This window comes from Salvia hispanica, chromosome 2 (assembly GCF_029641045.1).
Source record: "Salvia hispanica isolate PSC_SH4W2 chromosome 2, Shi_PSC_v1, whole genome shotgun sequence".
NCBI lineage: Eukaryota > Viridiplantae > Streptophyta > Magnoliopsida > Lamiales > Lamiaceae > Salvia > Salvia hispanica.
In genome coordinates, this window is record NC_142693.1 from 4,908,462 (window position 1) to 4,923,399 (window position 14,938).

General features: G+C 34.9%; 4 protein-coding genes across 4 annotated transcripts; 3 read left to right on the forward strand and 1 right to left on the reverse strand.

The window, feature by feature from the left end:
- Positions 1-216: 216 nt before the first annotated feature.
- On the reverse strand, positions 217-4,208 carry LOC125222405 (MACPF domain-containing protein At4g24290-like). Its single transcript, XM_048124989.2, has 7 exons — positions 3,645-4,208; positions 2,916-3,154; positions 2,231-2,432; positions 2,050-2,127; positions 1,791-1,974; positions 1,462-1,628; positions 217-1,030 (listed from the first exon to the last, which is right to left on the reverse strand). Exons 1-7 carry the CDS (start codon positions 3,912-3,914, stop codon positions 338-340), a joined length of 1,833 nt encoding a protein of 610 aa, XP_047980946.1. The 5' UTR covers positions 3,915-4,208; the 3' UTR covers positions 217-337.
- Positions 4,209-6,086: 1,878 nt separating this feature from the next.
- On the forward strand, positions 6,087-8,067 carry LOC125221827 (basic transcription factor 3-like). Its single transcript, XM_048124108.1, has 6 exons — positions 6,087-6,217; positions 6,781-6,848; positions 7,003-7,151; positions 7,238-7,294; positions 7,634-7,672; positions 7,776-8,067. The coding sequence occupies exons 2-6, from the start codon at positions 6,781-6,783 to the stop codon at positions 7,937-7,939; spliced, it is 477 nt and encodes a 158-aa protein (XP_047980065.1). The 5' UTR covers positions 6,087-6,217; the 3' UTR covers positions 7,940-8,067.
- A 760-nt stretch (positions 8,068-8,827) lies between these two features.
- On the forward strand, positions 8,828-10,707 carry LOC125221820 (nascent polypeptide-associated complex subunit beta-like). Its single transcript, XM_048124095.2, has 6 exons — positions 8,828-8,969; positions 9,613-9,680; positions 9,780-9,928; positions 10,028-10,084; positions 10,300-10,338; positions 10,433-10,707. Exons 2-6 carry the CDS (start codon positions 9,613-9,615, stop codon positions 10,603-10,605), a joined length of 486 nt encoding a protein of 161 aa, XP_047980052.1. The 5' UTR covers positions 8,828-8,969; the 3' UTR covers positions 10,606-10,707.
- A 142-nt stretch (positions 10,708-10,849) lies between these two features.
- On the forward strand, positions 10,850-13,494 carry LOC125221814 (glycolipid transfer protein 1-like). The gene is made up of 5 exons (XM_089064147.1): positions 10,850-11,578; positions 11,799-11,894; positions 12,426-12,561; positions 12,910-13,044; positions 13,323-13,494. The coding sequence occupies exons 3-5, from the start codon at positions 12,430-12,432 to the stop codon at positions 13,356-13,358; spliced, it is 303 nt and encodes a 100-aa protein (XP_088920273.1). The 5' UTR covers positions 10,850-11,578; positions 11,799-11,894; positions 12,426-12,429; the 3' UTR covers positions 13,359-13,494.
- The last annotated feature ends 1,444 nt before the right edge of the window (positions 13,495-14,938 follow it).

Below are 14,938 nucleotides of genomic sequence, written 5' to 3' on the forward strand. Positions count from 1 at the left end.
TGTCGATGACCACTCAGCTCCGAACCGAATGAACTTTTAGCAGATTTAGGGAGGGGGCCGAGACCGCTAAGAGGTCATAATCTTCCCTTAGAGTTGGCGAGAAATGCCCTAACCATCCTTGTTTTATTTTTGCCTTTTTTCTTCACCTTTTACTTTCTATAGTAACAAAACACCACCACAGCCTGTTAAGCTACGGTAGTTGTAAAAAGGCCTGAGTTTCTTTTTTTTTTTTTTTTATCATTTCATCACAATTTATGAACAAAGAATAATTTATAACAAACCAAACAAGGCAGAAAAAAATGTTCTCGTGTGGGGGAAAAAAAAAAAAAAAAACTAACTATGCTTCTTGGGAATAATCCAACAAAGAAAATTTCACTTGCAAACCAATTTTGCCACCATCGGTAACCAACTTAGCCGCTGTTACCAACCAATGTCCAGGACTGTCGTATGGACCACGGGCAACCTCGGCGGCATCAATGTATTTAAGCAGCTTTGTCGAGCGAACTGGAACCGGAGGGCCATCTGGGTATACACCGGAATTCAAAGCTGCTGGGGGCTGCTTGGCATCAGCCACTGCCCGCTGGGTAAAGGTGAAAGTTGTGCTCAGATTCGTGAGGAAACTGGACTTGCGGGATGCTTCGGGTGCAGCTGCCCATTCTGTTTTCCTGATAGTGCAGTTAGGAATGTGGGAATATTGCAGGCGGAGGTGGAGAACTTTCTTGGGCCATTTTCCCTTCATCACAAGCTGTGCGCCGGTCACAACGAATACACCATGCGGTTCTCCTTGTATCCAGCTAGGATCGTGCTTAACTACTGAGGAGCATATATTTGAGTATCTCTTCCATCTGACTGGTTCTAAGAACTGATTACTCGATTCATACTCATCTGAACCTCGCCAGTGTGTTGCCGAGTGCATCGTCATTATATTTGGAAGGCTCGACAAATGTTGTACATGAAGTGCCAGTCGATTGCTTTTCTTGCCTTCCAAATACAGGCGTAGGCCAATGACTGGTTTTTGATCACTTGTAACCTACAGATGGGATATTTTAAATCAACATAGCAGCCTAATAAATATGTAAATCAGCAGTGGAAGATGATACTTCAGAAATCAATCACATAGTAATAATCAATTCTAGAAACAAAGTGTGAAGAGCGTGCAACCTCGTCTGTATTCTGGTCCCTACCCGAATAACCCAACCTAAAACTAGCCTCATTTTCATAAGACTTTCATTAAAATCAAACTGATAGTTCAACTGAGCACACGAAAGAAGATGAATCTCATAAAGTTGCCGTGCATACACAGTTTCAGCCCACAAAAGCAAATTGTAATTTAAGCTGAAATCATCTCTCCTGAAAATCATGGAATTTTTGCACAAGAGGCTAATATGATAAACGAACATGATGCATGCAGCACGTGCAGATGAACTTTATACGTTTTTAGCTGCACGAAGATGTTCGTACCTGAGAAAAGCTTACAAATATCTTGGGGCCCAACAAGCTAAACTGCAAGGAGGGGAAAGATGTCTTCTTCCTTTGGTGTCTAAGGGGCAACTCACAGAACAAAGGAGCCCATTGTGTAGGAACTTGAAACTCCAAAAAATATGGTAAATCCTCTAATGATGGTTTGTCTGAAGAAAGAAGTATTAATCTATAAGTCAGGTAATTAATGAAGGAGGAGAAGAACTCTACAAAAACAAGCTAAAAATAATGCTGGTTTCAGAATACAGACTGGGGAGGATAGTCAAATACGAAAAGGATAAATCTGAGATCATAAAACTGTAAGAACATACATCTCAAGTACAAGTTGATTGCATGACTAAGATAGCCACTTCCAGGGATTCCATTCAGCAGAGAAGTAATAGGTACAAATTTGAAAAGTACTGCTTCTGGATTCGCTGCCATTGTCTGGAGCCATCTAGAGTGACTTTGTGCAAACACGTCACCACCTCTTTTTGACCAAATAAGGGTGAGCCCCTATACATATAACAAAATGAATCACCTCCCTCAAATTTTTGAAGAGCAAATAAAGATTGAGCATAGGCAACTTACATCCTTGCTTGATGTTTCTGTGATGCTAGTAAACTGCATTGTATGTGTCTGTAGCATGCGACTAAATACTTCAGGGACCTGCAGATGTACCGATATTACTGAAACAGTATATAGAATTACAATGTTATAAGCGAGAAGCATGCACAGAGTCCTAACATGAATTCCACAAGTCGATATATACCTTTCTTCGGTTATCTTTTGCTGTTCTCTCCAGGATAGGGCTATTAGTAGTATCAGAGAATAGACAATCTCCAAGTTCCTCTAAATATCCCTTGAGCTCAGCTGGTGGAATCGGAGAAGATGCCTTCTGTTTCACACAAAGCACATCCTGGCCTCCAACAGCCATTCCAACAACTATATGTGTTCCATATGTCTGGATAAATCTGGCAATTGAAACCAATTTAAAATTATTAAGAAATTAAAGTACACATGTTAGCTTCACAATGAAATAGAGGTTACATCAACCTCGTTTACACGCAGGCCAGTGATTTTCACTGTAAGTGTAGCCTATGCCCTATTTTCCAAGAAAAAATGGTTTCATTCATCTAGATAAACTCTTGATAGACATTTCTATGGACATAGAGGCCACTGCAATTCATAAATGCATGCATGAAACACATTGGTAACATGATGCATTAAGAATGTTCACCACTTATGTACTGACACAAGGGAAGGTTACTTAAGTGGCATGCTTGAGTGCTGGAAAGTGGATTACTTAACATTGGGAGCAAAGATGGGCCTACGACATTTCATAGTCGAGGATGATCTACCAAAATTTGCAACATGGCACTGCAGTTAGGCTTCCTATAGGACTACTACTTTATTCTTGATTATAAAGATAGTCAGACATATTAACTTAAAATTACCTGGACAACGATGCTGGATCCCAACGAGATGGAACAGACTTCTTGACATGGTCATGTAGTTCTAGTGGTGATGCAGTAAGATGAAGATGATAAATTGAGATGAAATAGCCATCAAACGCTAAATACTTGGCATCCGCAGCATCATTTAACCAAGCTCCACTCAGGTCGAAAATGGCATTAAGATATCCAGAGGGGACTTTTCCTTGTAACGATGATTTCTGATTAAGTAGCTCTGACATCTGCAAGAATTACATCAACAAGAAAAACTTAACAAAATCTCTAAGCATAAAATAAGTTGTATAGTTCTTATGTTCTTATTGATGTATCTTCCATGTTTCCTTCAGGTGCTACAAGTGCGAATGATCTTCAGCAAATCAATTAGGTAAAAGAAGGAAGTAGTTCTGAGTAAAACGTTATCGAACGTTTCATTCTTTCACCGAATTATTAGATTTAGTTTGCTTTTGTTTCTCTGGAAGCCTATGCGGCTATGCTTGCAAGCAGCTTCAGTTCGTTTCAAAAGTAGAGAGTAAGTACCAATTATCAAATAACTTCGCTTCTTCATCACTGTTTTCACGGTAAGGTTACTTGAGCTCAGATTTGCTCTATCTTCTCTAACACTTACTACGGTGGAGCAATTCGGAGTCCAAATTATCCAAACGAACATGTAATCCAATGCATTAATTAACTCAGAAACAAAGAGATCAAATCAAACAGAATCAAACACTAAACCTGATTGAATTGGAGCACATCCGACTTGAACCGCACGTGATCCCCCTTGTCGATGTGTATACTCTCCGGCACATCTCGTATCGTCGCGCCGCCCGGAACAACGACGTCGCGCTTGCGCCGCTCGTCCAGAATAACCAGCCTGCCTCCGGCGGGGCATCGTTTGACGAACTTGAGCCTGAAATCGCTAGCGAGGTCGAAGCCGAGCCCCAGCGCCTCCGCCGCGCGCACCTCGATCGGCTTCTTACCGTACTCGTCGTAATCGTCGGCCATCACCGACGATCGGAGAAGAAAAGCGCAGGTGTTATATTGGAGAGCGAATTTTGACCTTTGACCGGAGAAATTCAGCTGCGGCGGCCCCGCCTTGACCCCTCGCCGACTCGACTCTGCCCTTTTTCAGCTCACCAACTATTACTTTGACTATTAGCAAGTGATGTGATTGATTTTGTACGCAATTCTTCACCTAAAAAGTGAGTGATTTCGAGAGAAATCAAATCTCTGTTTTCCAACGAAGCATTTCCAATTCTGGACCTTCGCCTTTTTCTATTTTCATTTTGTCAGGGAAAATATCTGCCCACCTGCCATATCTAACATTATTAAATCAATTTAGTCGCAATTTATTGAGTTCGACCTTCTCCGGGTCCGTCGTTCCCGGAGAAGATGACACACTTGAGGGATGGCATGAGATTGTAGAAAAAAAAAATTATGTTAAGGGGTGAGAAGAAATATAATTTTATAATTACTGTCAGCTGAAAAAACTTTTTAAAAAAAAATGTGACTATCTTTTGTGACAAACTAAAAAGGAAAATGTGACATCTACAGTGGGACAGAGGGAGTAGTAATATTTCAATTTGCTATTTGGGATATTCACAATTTAAAATTTCACTCTCTTTTTTATAATAAAAAATTTATTTATAAATTAAAATTTCATTTTCTTTTTTATAGTAAACCTTATAATATAAAATTAATATAAATATATAAACGAAGAATTTATATTTTACTAGATTTTTTATATTTTCTAAAATTATGTCGAGTCAGAGTAAGATGTATGAAGGGAATATTTCAAGGGCATTCCTTTCAAATTTGATCTTTTAAATATAATTTTTTAAAATTCGTATCCAAAATAAATATGTTGCTTATAAAAGATTGAAAGGATTAATAATTTTGTGCCTATTCACCATTTATTTGACTGTCGGACCGATAAAAAAATGAGTTCGACCTTGTTGCATAAAATGACCATAACCTTGTTAATCTTATTAGTTAATTGTGTAGAGCTTAAATTTATTCGTAAATTATTTAAATCTTAATCAATGAATATATGTGCACAACCTTGTTCGGTAAATCTCGCTAACTAAATAACTAAATATTTTCTTTTCTTTTTCTTTTTTCTTTTTGATTAAAAAATATAAAATAAAATATCGCTAACTAAATATGCCGAGCTTCATTTTTGCGGTATTTGGCTCATTAATTGGATAGATTAATTTAGTTGAAAACATTGCATAATTATCTCCGGTATATATGAACAACTTAAATCTAACAATTGTATTAAATCTCTAATAATTTCACTGTTACAAGAGAATAATGGTTAATAATTACATAATGTTTTGTGCATGAATTTTATATAAAAATTAATATTATAAAAATGAATTTAAATTGGAAAAATAGTCAAATAAATCAATACGTGAAAATACATAATCGATGTTCGAAATGAATACGACTGATTATGTTACTTATTTTTCATAGGTCGATGAATAATTTATTTTATCAGCTTAGAGTGTACCAATTGTTTAAATATATTAAAATAATAAACATTATATTAGTAATGAATAAATTTGATCTGGGTAAAATTTGAAATTTTTTTTGAATAAAAACTTGTGAAAATGGCTTAAATTTTATAAGCTTTAATATAATTAATGATAAGAATTAGAGATGATAAAGTTTAGGATATGATTAAATCATACTAGTATACAAATCAAATTTGGGCACCATAATAGTTAGCTCAATTAATTGTAAACTGTTTATATTTTATAGTGATGTTTATATTCCAAAGTCCAAGCCAATATGAATGGCGTGGTGGTCAATCGTCCCTTAAAATATTCCGATTGTTCACTTAATATTTTTTTAACTATTTTAATTCTATAAAATAAAAATATCTATAGTCATGATAAATTATAAATTAAATGATGGAGTAGTTTATTTAGGTTTATGTGGCATGAATCACGATGTTTTTTTTTTTTCATAGAGTAGACTTTATTTTAAACTTTATAAAATTAAGAGTAAAGGTCAGACGTGAATCAAATTTGGCCTTTATTCTAAAATAAATTTGAGTCTGTCTATTTTTTGACGGTTTTATTAAGTGAGGATCGATTCGGGTCCGAGTTAATTTGTGACAAATAATAAAAAAGATAATATTATGACCAAATTGATAAAATGGTAGGAACCAGCCTTTATTCTAAAATTAATTACTAAGATTGAAAGTTTGGCGCTAGGGTTTCATCTTGTTATCCTCCTCTTCCTCACTCCGCCTCTTGCGCTCACTCTCTCACTCCACTCTCCTTCTTCGCAATTCCGCAGAGGTAATTACTGTTCATTCTCTCTAGATTTCAGTTTGCCTTTCTCTTTATGCTTCCGATTTTTGCTTTATTTTGTAAATCTGCTGGACAAGGGGAGGTTTTTCATTTTCAAACCATGCTTATGCGTTCTCGATTCGAAATCAGTGAATTTGTTGTGCTCGCTGTTGGTGTTGAGTGATTACCTAATTTTCCTGCTGAATAAGAATTTTTTGCTCGATTCGTTAATTTATTGTATTCATTTCCTTCTGATTGAATGATTTTCTCATCCTATGATTTTGTTGTCCTTCTGGTTTATTGTAGCTTTTTAAAAATTGTGCATTTTCTTGCTATTGCACGATTGGAATGATAGAGATGCTATTTGTTTAGCTGAATGCGTGGAATTTATTGTTCTAGTGATTGGTTGCTGCTATAATTATGATGAATTGCTGTTAGAATAAGAGGCCTTTGGAAGACATCACTTTGCATATTGTGTTTGTTGGCATGTTGTAATTATTAGGTGTATATATATGAGGGAATACACTGCAGATCATGGCATTTTCTCAGACTATCTATGGTTTCCATTACAGATGAATGTCGAAAAACTCATGAAGATGGCCGGTTCGGTCCGCACTGGTGGGAAGGGTACAATGAGAAGGTTTGTTCTTGATATTATGCAGAAAACTTTTATTTATAGTTTTGACTGATTTATGTTGTCAAGACTGAACTTGGGCAGCAGAAGAGCAACATCTGCCATCGTTTCAATTATACTCTGTTTGTGTTTCTAATGAAAGCACTTGTGTGGTTTGCAGAAAGAAGAAGGCTGTACACAAGACGAACACAACAGATGACAAAAGGCTTCAAAGCACCTTGAAGAGAATAGGAGTGAATGCCATACCTGCAATCGAGGAAGTTAATATTTTCAAGGAAGATGTAGTTATTCAGTTCGTCAACCCCAAAGGTCTCTATCCAGTTCTCTTGCATTGTCATCTTCATTTGCTCTTTCAACATTTTTGTCTAATTTTTAATTTTTTTTTTAATTTTCAGTGCAAGCATCTATTTCAGCCAACACCTGGGTTGTTAGTGGAACTCCTCAGAACAAGAGTATGTTTAGTTCTCCCGACTTTGCAACCTACTTTATATTGTCGATATGCTTGATCTAAAATTTCAATTCACGGTTTAAACATGAACACTCTCTCAAGAAAATGAAGGTTTAAAAACATTACTTGTTTATAAGTAACATTACACATCGAACAAGGGAGTCTTTTCTCTTAATCATTTGATTTTGTTTCTTGATGCTTATAATTCGTTATTTTTGGTCTGATCATGTTCAATTCAGAACATTTTTTAACTATAACGAAAGCTTGTTTTGGTCATCATTTGTCTTCTAATCTTAAATATATGGAAGTTGAATTCATTGTCATTCTTTTGTGGTTCTTTCAGAGTTGACGGACATTCTCCCTCAAATTATCAACCAGTTGGGTAAGTGTAGTTTTTCCTTCTTTTCTCATCTTGTAACTGTAACGTAATGACCAGTTTTTGCAAAAATCTTTACTAAACATAACTTATTGTACGTAACTCCCAGGCCCGGATAACTTGGAGAATTTGAAAAAGTTAGCAGAGCAATTCCAGAAGCAGGCACCTGCTGGGGCTTCTGGCGCTGCAGAAGATGACGACGATGTACCAGAACTTGTAGCGGGCGAGACGTTTGAAGCTGCTGCAGAGGAGGGAAACACCCAGACCTCTTAAGGCCTCCTATTTTCAATTTTGGAGACCATTGCTTATATTTACCATGTTTCAGGAAGATCTCTAACATTACTTTGTCCCCTTACTTTAACAATGCTTTACTGATTCATATATCAGCTTGTTTTGAGTGAGTGAGCCTTCCATTATAAAGCAGTTTAATCAACTTTTCAAGTATAAAATGATGTGTGTTGAGCAGTTTAGTTTGGAGCACAGCGTGGGTCACCTGATAGGCTTCATATTTTGGGCAACATTCAGTTTATCTATTTAATTTAATTCTAATACCTAATGTCATTAGTTTTTCAAATTTGACAAAATTAAAGAAAAGGAATTTTATAATCCATGGGATGTGGTCGAGTGTACCTTTTAAAGTACTCTCTCCGTCCCACATAATTTGACCCAATATTTCATTTTGGACTGTTCCACATAATTTGACACACTTCACACGTAATTTGACACACTTTACTTTTACCATTTTTGGTAGTGGACCCCATATTTTCATTAACTCATTACTACTCACATTTTATTATAAAACTAGTACTTTAAAAGTAGGATCCACATCCAACCAACTTTTTAAACTCATTTTTCATTAGATTTCTTAAAATCCGTGCCGGGTCAAAGTGTCCCAAATTATGTGGGACGGATGGAGTATATAATTTCAAATAAAAAATAATCTAAACACAATTAAATTACAAAATTAATAAATAGAGTTGAAAAGAAGAGAGTGATATAACTTTTTTGGAAATATGTATGGACTAATTTTAGTGGATTAATTCTAATGGAAAAATAAAATCATTTTCTATTAATTATTTCAAAGATTTATTTAAAAGAATAAAATAAATAGTGATAAAATAGTTAAAGTGATGCTGTATAAAGATTAGCTGAGGTGGCACATATATATAGAGATAGAGATAGATATAGATAAAGATCTGTGGTTTTTGGTAACTGCAGTAGGCGGTAGCCGCTAGGGTTTTATTGTTATCCTTTGTTTCCCTGTTGCGGTCGCTCTCTCCCACCACTTCACATTTTCGCAGAGGTAATTGCTCTTCCTTCTTCCCCATTTCTGCACTTACACCTTCTCTTTTATGCTTCCGATTTTACTTTATTTGATATATCCGTTGCAATTGAATGCTCGTGTTTTCTTCAATTGAAATTGGTGTATTTTTTATGGCTGTTGTTGTTGACTGATTTATCAATTGATTGGTTTATTTACAGTCAGGCGATGGGCTTCCAGCATTCATTGTATTCTAATTGCTTGATGATTGATTTTATTGTGCTTCTGATTTGCTGTATCTTTTATATTCAATTATTATTGGTCTTGCACGCTAGGGACAGTAGTTATGCTATTGGTTTAGCTGAAGATGTGATTTTGCACGCTTGGAATGATAGATATGATATTGGTTTAGCTGAAAATGTGGTTTTGCGCGTATACGATTGTCTATTGGAGTTATATTTACGCCAAATGTGGTTGGTTTTATAACACAGGAAGTAGAATATGTAAGTTGTGCTTCTTATCAATAAGGTCCCTGAAAAATTTGGTTTTGGCCTTTTAGAACAAGAGCTCGTTTGATCGTTTCTCATTGGCTATTGTGATTTTTGGCATGTTAATTGCTATAAAAATATAAATTTTAATACAAGACTTTACTTTTTTCCCCAACTCACTGTGTTGTTCGTCACAGATGAATGTTGAGAAATTAATGAAGATGGCCGGTTCGGTCCGGACCGGGGGGAAGGGTACAATGAGAAGGTTCGTTCTTGATATTATGCAGCAGTAGTATCAATTTGTTGTCTTTTAAACTTTTTCTCTGTTTGTGTTTCTAATAAATGTGTATTTGTTGGTTTGCAGAAAGAAGAAGGCGGTTCACAAGACGACCACAACAGATGACAAGAGGCTTCAAAGTACCTTAAAGAGAATAGGAGTGAATGCCATACCTGCGATTGAGGAAGTTAATATTTTCAAGGAAGATGTAGTTATACAGTTTGTCAATCCTAAAGGTGTGAACTGCTGGATTTAAGTTTTAATTTTGTCTAGTTTTGTTGCATTCATTCTTTTTATCTCGTTTAACTTTTTGTCTAACCTTTTGTTATTTTCAGTGCAAGCATCTATTTCAGCCAACACCTGGGTTGTTAGCGGCACTCCTCAGAACAAGAGTATGTTTCGTTCTCTTGACTTGAAATCGACATTGCATTACTAATATGGTCGAACCACAAATCCATATAACATGATAGTATGCCCTGTTTTTCCGATGCTCGTTATTTCTTTATCCCTGTTCGGTTAAGTTCAAAACCTTTTTATCTCATTTGTCTTCTAAATCTAAAGTTTATCGGAAGTTGAATTAATCTATATTTTTTTTGTGGCCTTTCAGAATTGCAGGACATCCTTCCCCAAATTATCAACCAGTTGGGTGAGTGTAGTCTTTTTTCTTTCATTTTGTATCTTTTGATATCCATTTTTCTGCAGTAATCTGTACTGAAAATAACTTTTGTTCAATTTCCCAGGCCCGGATAACTTGGAGAACTTGAAAAAGTTAGCAGAACAATTCCAGAAGCAGATGCCGGCTGGTGCGACTTCTGGTGCTGCAGAAGATGACGATGACGATGTACCAGAACTTGTAGCTGGTGAGACATTTGAAGCTGCTGCAGAGGAGGGACACACCCATACTACCTCTTAAGGATCTTCTATCATCAGTTTTGGACATTGCTTATATTTTCTATGTTTTGAATACATTACTTTATCCTCCATCAATGAATTGAATCCACCCTGGTTTTCTCAATTCATATGTGCTTTTAGTTGAATTTGTGTCTTCATTCTTGTGCTATTCTACATCCTAATGTGTAATCCTCTAGTTTGAACACACCATAGGTCATTATTGTAATGAGTCATTTAAATTAATCTACTTTTCATGCTAAATTTCATTGTGATGCTGTATTGTTAATTTGAGCAGAAACTGTGATATTAAGGCTTCTTGTGCACTTTCATATCCCTTTCTTATAGTAGTAGTATAAATTATATAATAATTATGAGTCTAGTTATTTTAGTGTGAAATAATTCTTAGTAAAATGTTGGTTGGTTTGGTAAATTAAGAACCTAGCTCTGATTTTCGATACTCAATAGTATAATGTTTTGATATGTTAATTTTAATAAATTATATAGAAACTTAAAATAAAAATAAAGGATTTGGTGTGAAATATTGGATGAAAATCCGATCCTCCTGGCACTCCGACCACGCACCCTGGATTCCATTTAAAAATAATAAATATAACTACAAGAAATAATTTTTTAAATAATGCAAAATGCAAGAACAATTAATATCAGAATCATTTGACATAATTTATTTAAGTTCTGTCAACAACCCATTGCAGGTTCTTGATCCAATCCTCTTGTAAATGATGTCACATTTCATTTTCTGCATTGTTTCACAGCCACACCTTACTATTTATCCTTTACAAATTTTTATCTGGATTTGTTGAAAAGCTATATATGTGATGTATATTTGGTGATTTATTTTGCAGAAAAATTGAAATAAATGGAAGAAAGTGTTTTTACTCGTTGCTTGGAAGGAATAAAAAATGTGAAATCTGAAGATGGAGATATGATGACCAAGCCTTTTTTGGATGTCTGCAAACTTATTTTGCCGATTTTAGGTTCGTTTATCTTTTTTATAAAGAAAATGTGTATGGATTATAGTAGTATAAATTTTTTTTTTAAAATAATCAGGCCTAATCACTTTCATGCCACTAATCTAAGTATTGAATTTTTTTTCGTGAAATATAAGACCTATTTATCTCTATCAATAAACAATAATCTTAATATTAGTAGACCGCCAGTTTTTTTGAAATATAAGTACGATTCAAATCCTTCCAGATTTAATTACCTTTTCACATTGGTTCAAGCTGAAGTTGAAACATCAACTGCCAAATCATCCTCTAGTTGCACCAGTGGCCTCCTCTGGTTAATCAGGTACCTTTTCGTGTTGGTCGGAACGACTACCCGACTGTCTTGATTGCGACCGGGTGGTGATTTTTTGGTTGTTATCTTAGTTTAAAGTATGTTGTCTTTGTACTTGCTGCTTCTGGTGACGACGTTGCTGAGTTGGGGCATGCTTTGTTTTCCTTTTATTTATTTTTTAGTTACTTCTTTATTTGTGGTAGTGCGGTTCATTTTTTGTTTTATTCGAGGATCTTAATGAACTATCTCAACAATGACCGATCGGGTGTATATGAGGCACCACAAGAGCGAGCCAAAAGAGTGATTTTTAAAAAGAAAATACAAAAATTCTTTTAAAGTCGTCAGATTAATGGCGTATTTTGTGCGAATCCTTCCTTATAACGACTCCCATGGCCAAATTAATTCATAAGAAAATTATTTTTCGAAATCTCAAACTCAAACTTTATAACATATGGCTCTAACTAGTTACTTTTGCTAGCTTTGAGATTAATTTTGTAGTTAATATTATAATTAGTTTTGTTGTTATTGGTATTGTATTTTCAGAGCAATGGATTTCATAGTAGAGCTATTCAAGAATCTAGGTGAGCATCAAGATTGGTCAATGTCACAAATTTATAACGAAGCATACACCAAAACCTTGAAGAAATGGCATGGTTGGATTGCTGCTTCAAGTTTCACGGTAATTATTTAATTACCCACATAATCAAACTATGCAACATTAAATTCAAAGACTATGTCACGATTCGAAACAATGTTGACATGCCCTCGGAAGGAGCAATTTTGTCTGAACTTTTAGCCCAAATTAATATCACATGGGCTAAACAAATAAACAGCCCAAATGAAAGTCCATCACAATATATTCAACAATTTTAAAGCTAAATTTGAAAAATTGGATGATAGTACCTTTTTACAATTACCCTACGATTGAGACGTATTCGTAAAAATGCTAAAACAATTGAACACAGTCGAATATTTACAGGTAACAACGAACTTGCCTCTAATTTAGTGAAATAATGTGAGAAAATAGGTTGGTCTGACGCTTGCACCGGAGAGGAAGAAGTTCATGGAGGTTTTAGGCAAACACGGAGGTGACATAAACACTGATATGCAAAAGTTCTGTACAGAGTTCTCACCGATCCTACAAAAGATCCATAGGTTTCTCGTAAGTATTACTTCCTTCACCCGTCATTAAATATCTCATTTTGTCATTTTAGCATGTCTATCATAACATGTCATGTTTCACTTTTTTCATCCATATTTATTTACATGTCTTAAAATTGTGGCGATTTCATATGAAACACTTAACGACGGACGAATGTAGTATTCAACAATAACAAAACCAAAAAAATAATGATATTAATAATAATAGAATTGTACAAATCTGATTAAATAGTTGATTGTTAACTATTTTTATGGTTGATAAGAATTATGTTTGTGCAGGCAAGTTGTGGATTGGACAGTATGAAAGCTTTATGATGGTTTCTAATTGTAGTTCCTGTAAATTTGTTGTTATCTTTGTGATGCATATCAATGAACGAACAAATACTTGTCTCTTGGTAATCACAACTTTTCTATGTATATATTGTGTCACATAGTTTAATTCGTTTGGAAAGTAATTCTTTAGGATTAAATATCACACAATTAGTATTAATGTCACGTGTCAATTAAATTTAATTACACTATTTTTTTGTCATTTAAAAATAACTAGTTATAATTGTTGGAAAGATAACTTGAGGTGTCCAAGTATGTTATGAAGAAAAAGTGTGGAATTACAATCTGTTAGGAAAAGAATAACATTAGTATAATGTAGAGTTCCTAGATATATTTATATCTAAAGTCCTATAAATAACTATATACTATATATCATCAACAACAATTCAAGTCATGCAATGTAGTCGATAAGGCTAGGAGTGTGTTTGGCTAGGAGTGTGTTTATTTTCCATATTTTACTTTTCAATATGGTATCAGAGCAGTTCGATCCCTCGCATGGATCGATCTGTCTCTATAGCAAAAAAAAAAAAAAAAAAGACCTCCCAAATATACAGCCGAGAATCTGCCCAAATAAACCAAACAGCCGCGAAAAATTGATCTCAAACTACCTGGATTTTACTGGTTCAAACAATCGTCTGCACGATGAGGGCGTCGAGGGAGCAAGAAAGAGCATGCCACCCTAATCATGGTCTACAACATCACTCTCCAACCTGCCTAGACCACATTTTCGATCGTATCCTATTGTTTGAGTTTTAACGAAAAATCATGGTCTTAGCCTTGGGGAAGTGCAACAAGATAATCAATGTTCAATCTTCGAAACTACTATTAACTAATTTATTTATAGGTGGGCGGACTAAGTTTTTGTTTTTTGTTTTTTTAATAAATTTTTTTTTAAATATTCAATACTATTAATTCAAAGTTCACTTCTCTGCTTTCATTAATCATAATTAATCCATACTAATCATGAAAGATACTTTTAGAGTTTTAGTTGATACTAGAACTAGTTAGCTTTACATTGATTTATGGTTTAATCAATGGGAAAGTGAAAAGTGTGTGAAAATTAAAGGATATTTTGGGATTTGTTTCCACTAGGGGAATTTTATTCCTTTTTAAACTAGCTAGGGGTGTCGAAACAGGTACCCGCGGGTACCCGCACCCGACGAGTCGGGTACCCGCACCCGATTTCAGCCGAAATTGTTGTCCCGATACCCGCCCCGCACTGTGTCGGGTATACCCGATACCCGACTCGGGTATCCCGCACCCGACACGGCGGGTACCCGACCCGACCCGATTTTTTTTTGTAAATCATTTTTTTTTTATTTGTATATTCCAAACTTGTTGATCGCCATCCATGATAATGTAAGTATTTTTATGCATCCTAAAAACAAATAAAATAAATCCACAATGATTTGAAAATTTATAATTTAATAAGTATCTATATAGGCTACTGTATATATATTGAATATGTGTGTGTAGCATATGCTACTGTACACATTAATAAAATACTTATGCTAATGTATAGTAGTATATAATATTGGTAATTGTATGTTAAAAACACGATTTAT

Bases quoted from the DNA above. Each gene is read 5' to 3' on its own strand.
- LOC125221820 (XM_048124095.2), top strand. From the start codon at position 9,613: ATGAATGTTGAGAAATTAATGAAGATGGCCGGTTCGGTCCGGACCGGG. The intron at 9,681-9,779 runs GTTCGTTCTTGA...GTTGGTTTGCAG, and splicing joins GGGAAGGGTACAATGAGAAG to AAAGAAGAAGGCGGTTCACA. The intron at 10,085-10,299 runs GTATGTTTCGTT...GTGGCCTTTCAG, and splicing joins CGGCACTCCTCAGAACAAGA to AATTGCAGGACATCCTTCCC.
- LOC125221827 (XM_048124108.1), top strand. From the start codon at position 6,781: ATGAATGTCGAAAAACTCATGAAGATGGCCGGTTCGGTCCGCACTGGT. The intron at 6,849-7,002 runs GTTTGTTCTTGA...TGTGGTTTGCAG, and splicing joins GGGAAGGGTACAATGAGAAG to AAAGAAGAAGGCTGTACACA. The intron at 7,152-7,237 runs GTCTCTATCCAG...TTTAATTTTCAG, and splicing joins TCAGTTCGTCAACCCCAAAG to TGCAAGCATCTATTTCAGCC.
- LOC125222405 (XM_048124989.2), bottom strand. From the start codon at position 3,914: ATGGCCGACGATTACGACGAGTACGGTAAGAAGCCGATCGAGGTGCGC. The intron at 2,433-2,915 runs GTAATTTTAAGT...TTCAATTGCCAG, and splicing joins GATCCAGCATCGTTGTCCAG to ATTTATCCAGACATATGGAA. The intron at 2,128-2,230 runs GTATATATCGAC...GTACATCTGCAG, and splicing joins CAAAAGATAACCGAAGAAAG to GTCCCTGAAGTATTTAGTCG.
- LOC125221814 (XM_089064147.1), top strand. From the start codon at position 12,430: ATGGATTTCATAGTAGAGCTATTCAAGAATCTAGGTGAGCATCAAGAT. The intron at 12,562-12,909 runs GTAATTATTTAA...GTGAGAAAATAG, and splicing joins TTGCTGCTTCAAGTTTCACG to GTTGGTCTGACGCTTGCACC. The intron at 13,045-13,322 runs GTAAGTATTACT...ATGTTTGTGCAG, and splicing joins AAAAGATCCATAGGTTTCTC to GCAAGTTGTGGATTGGACAG.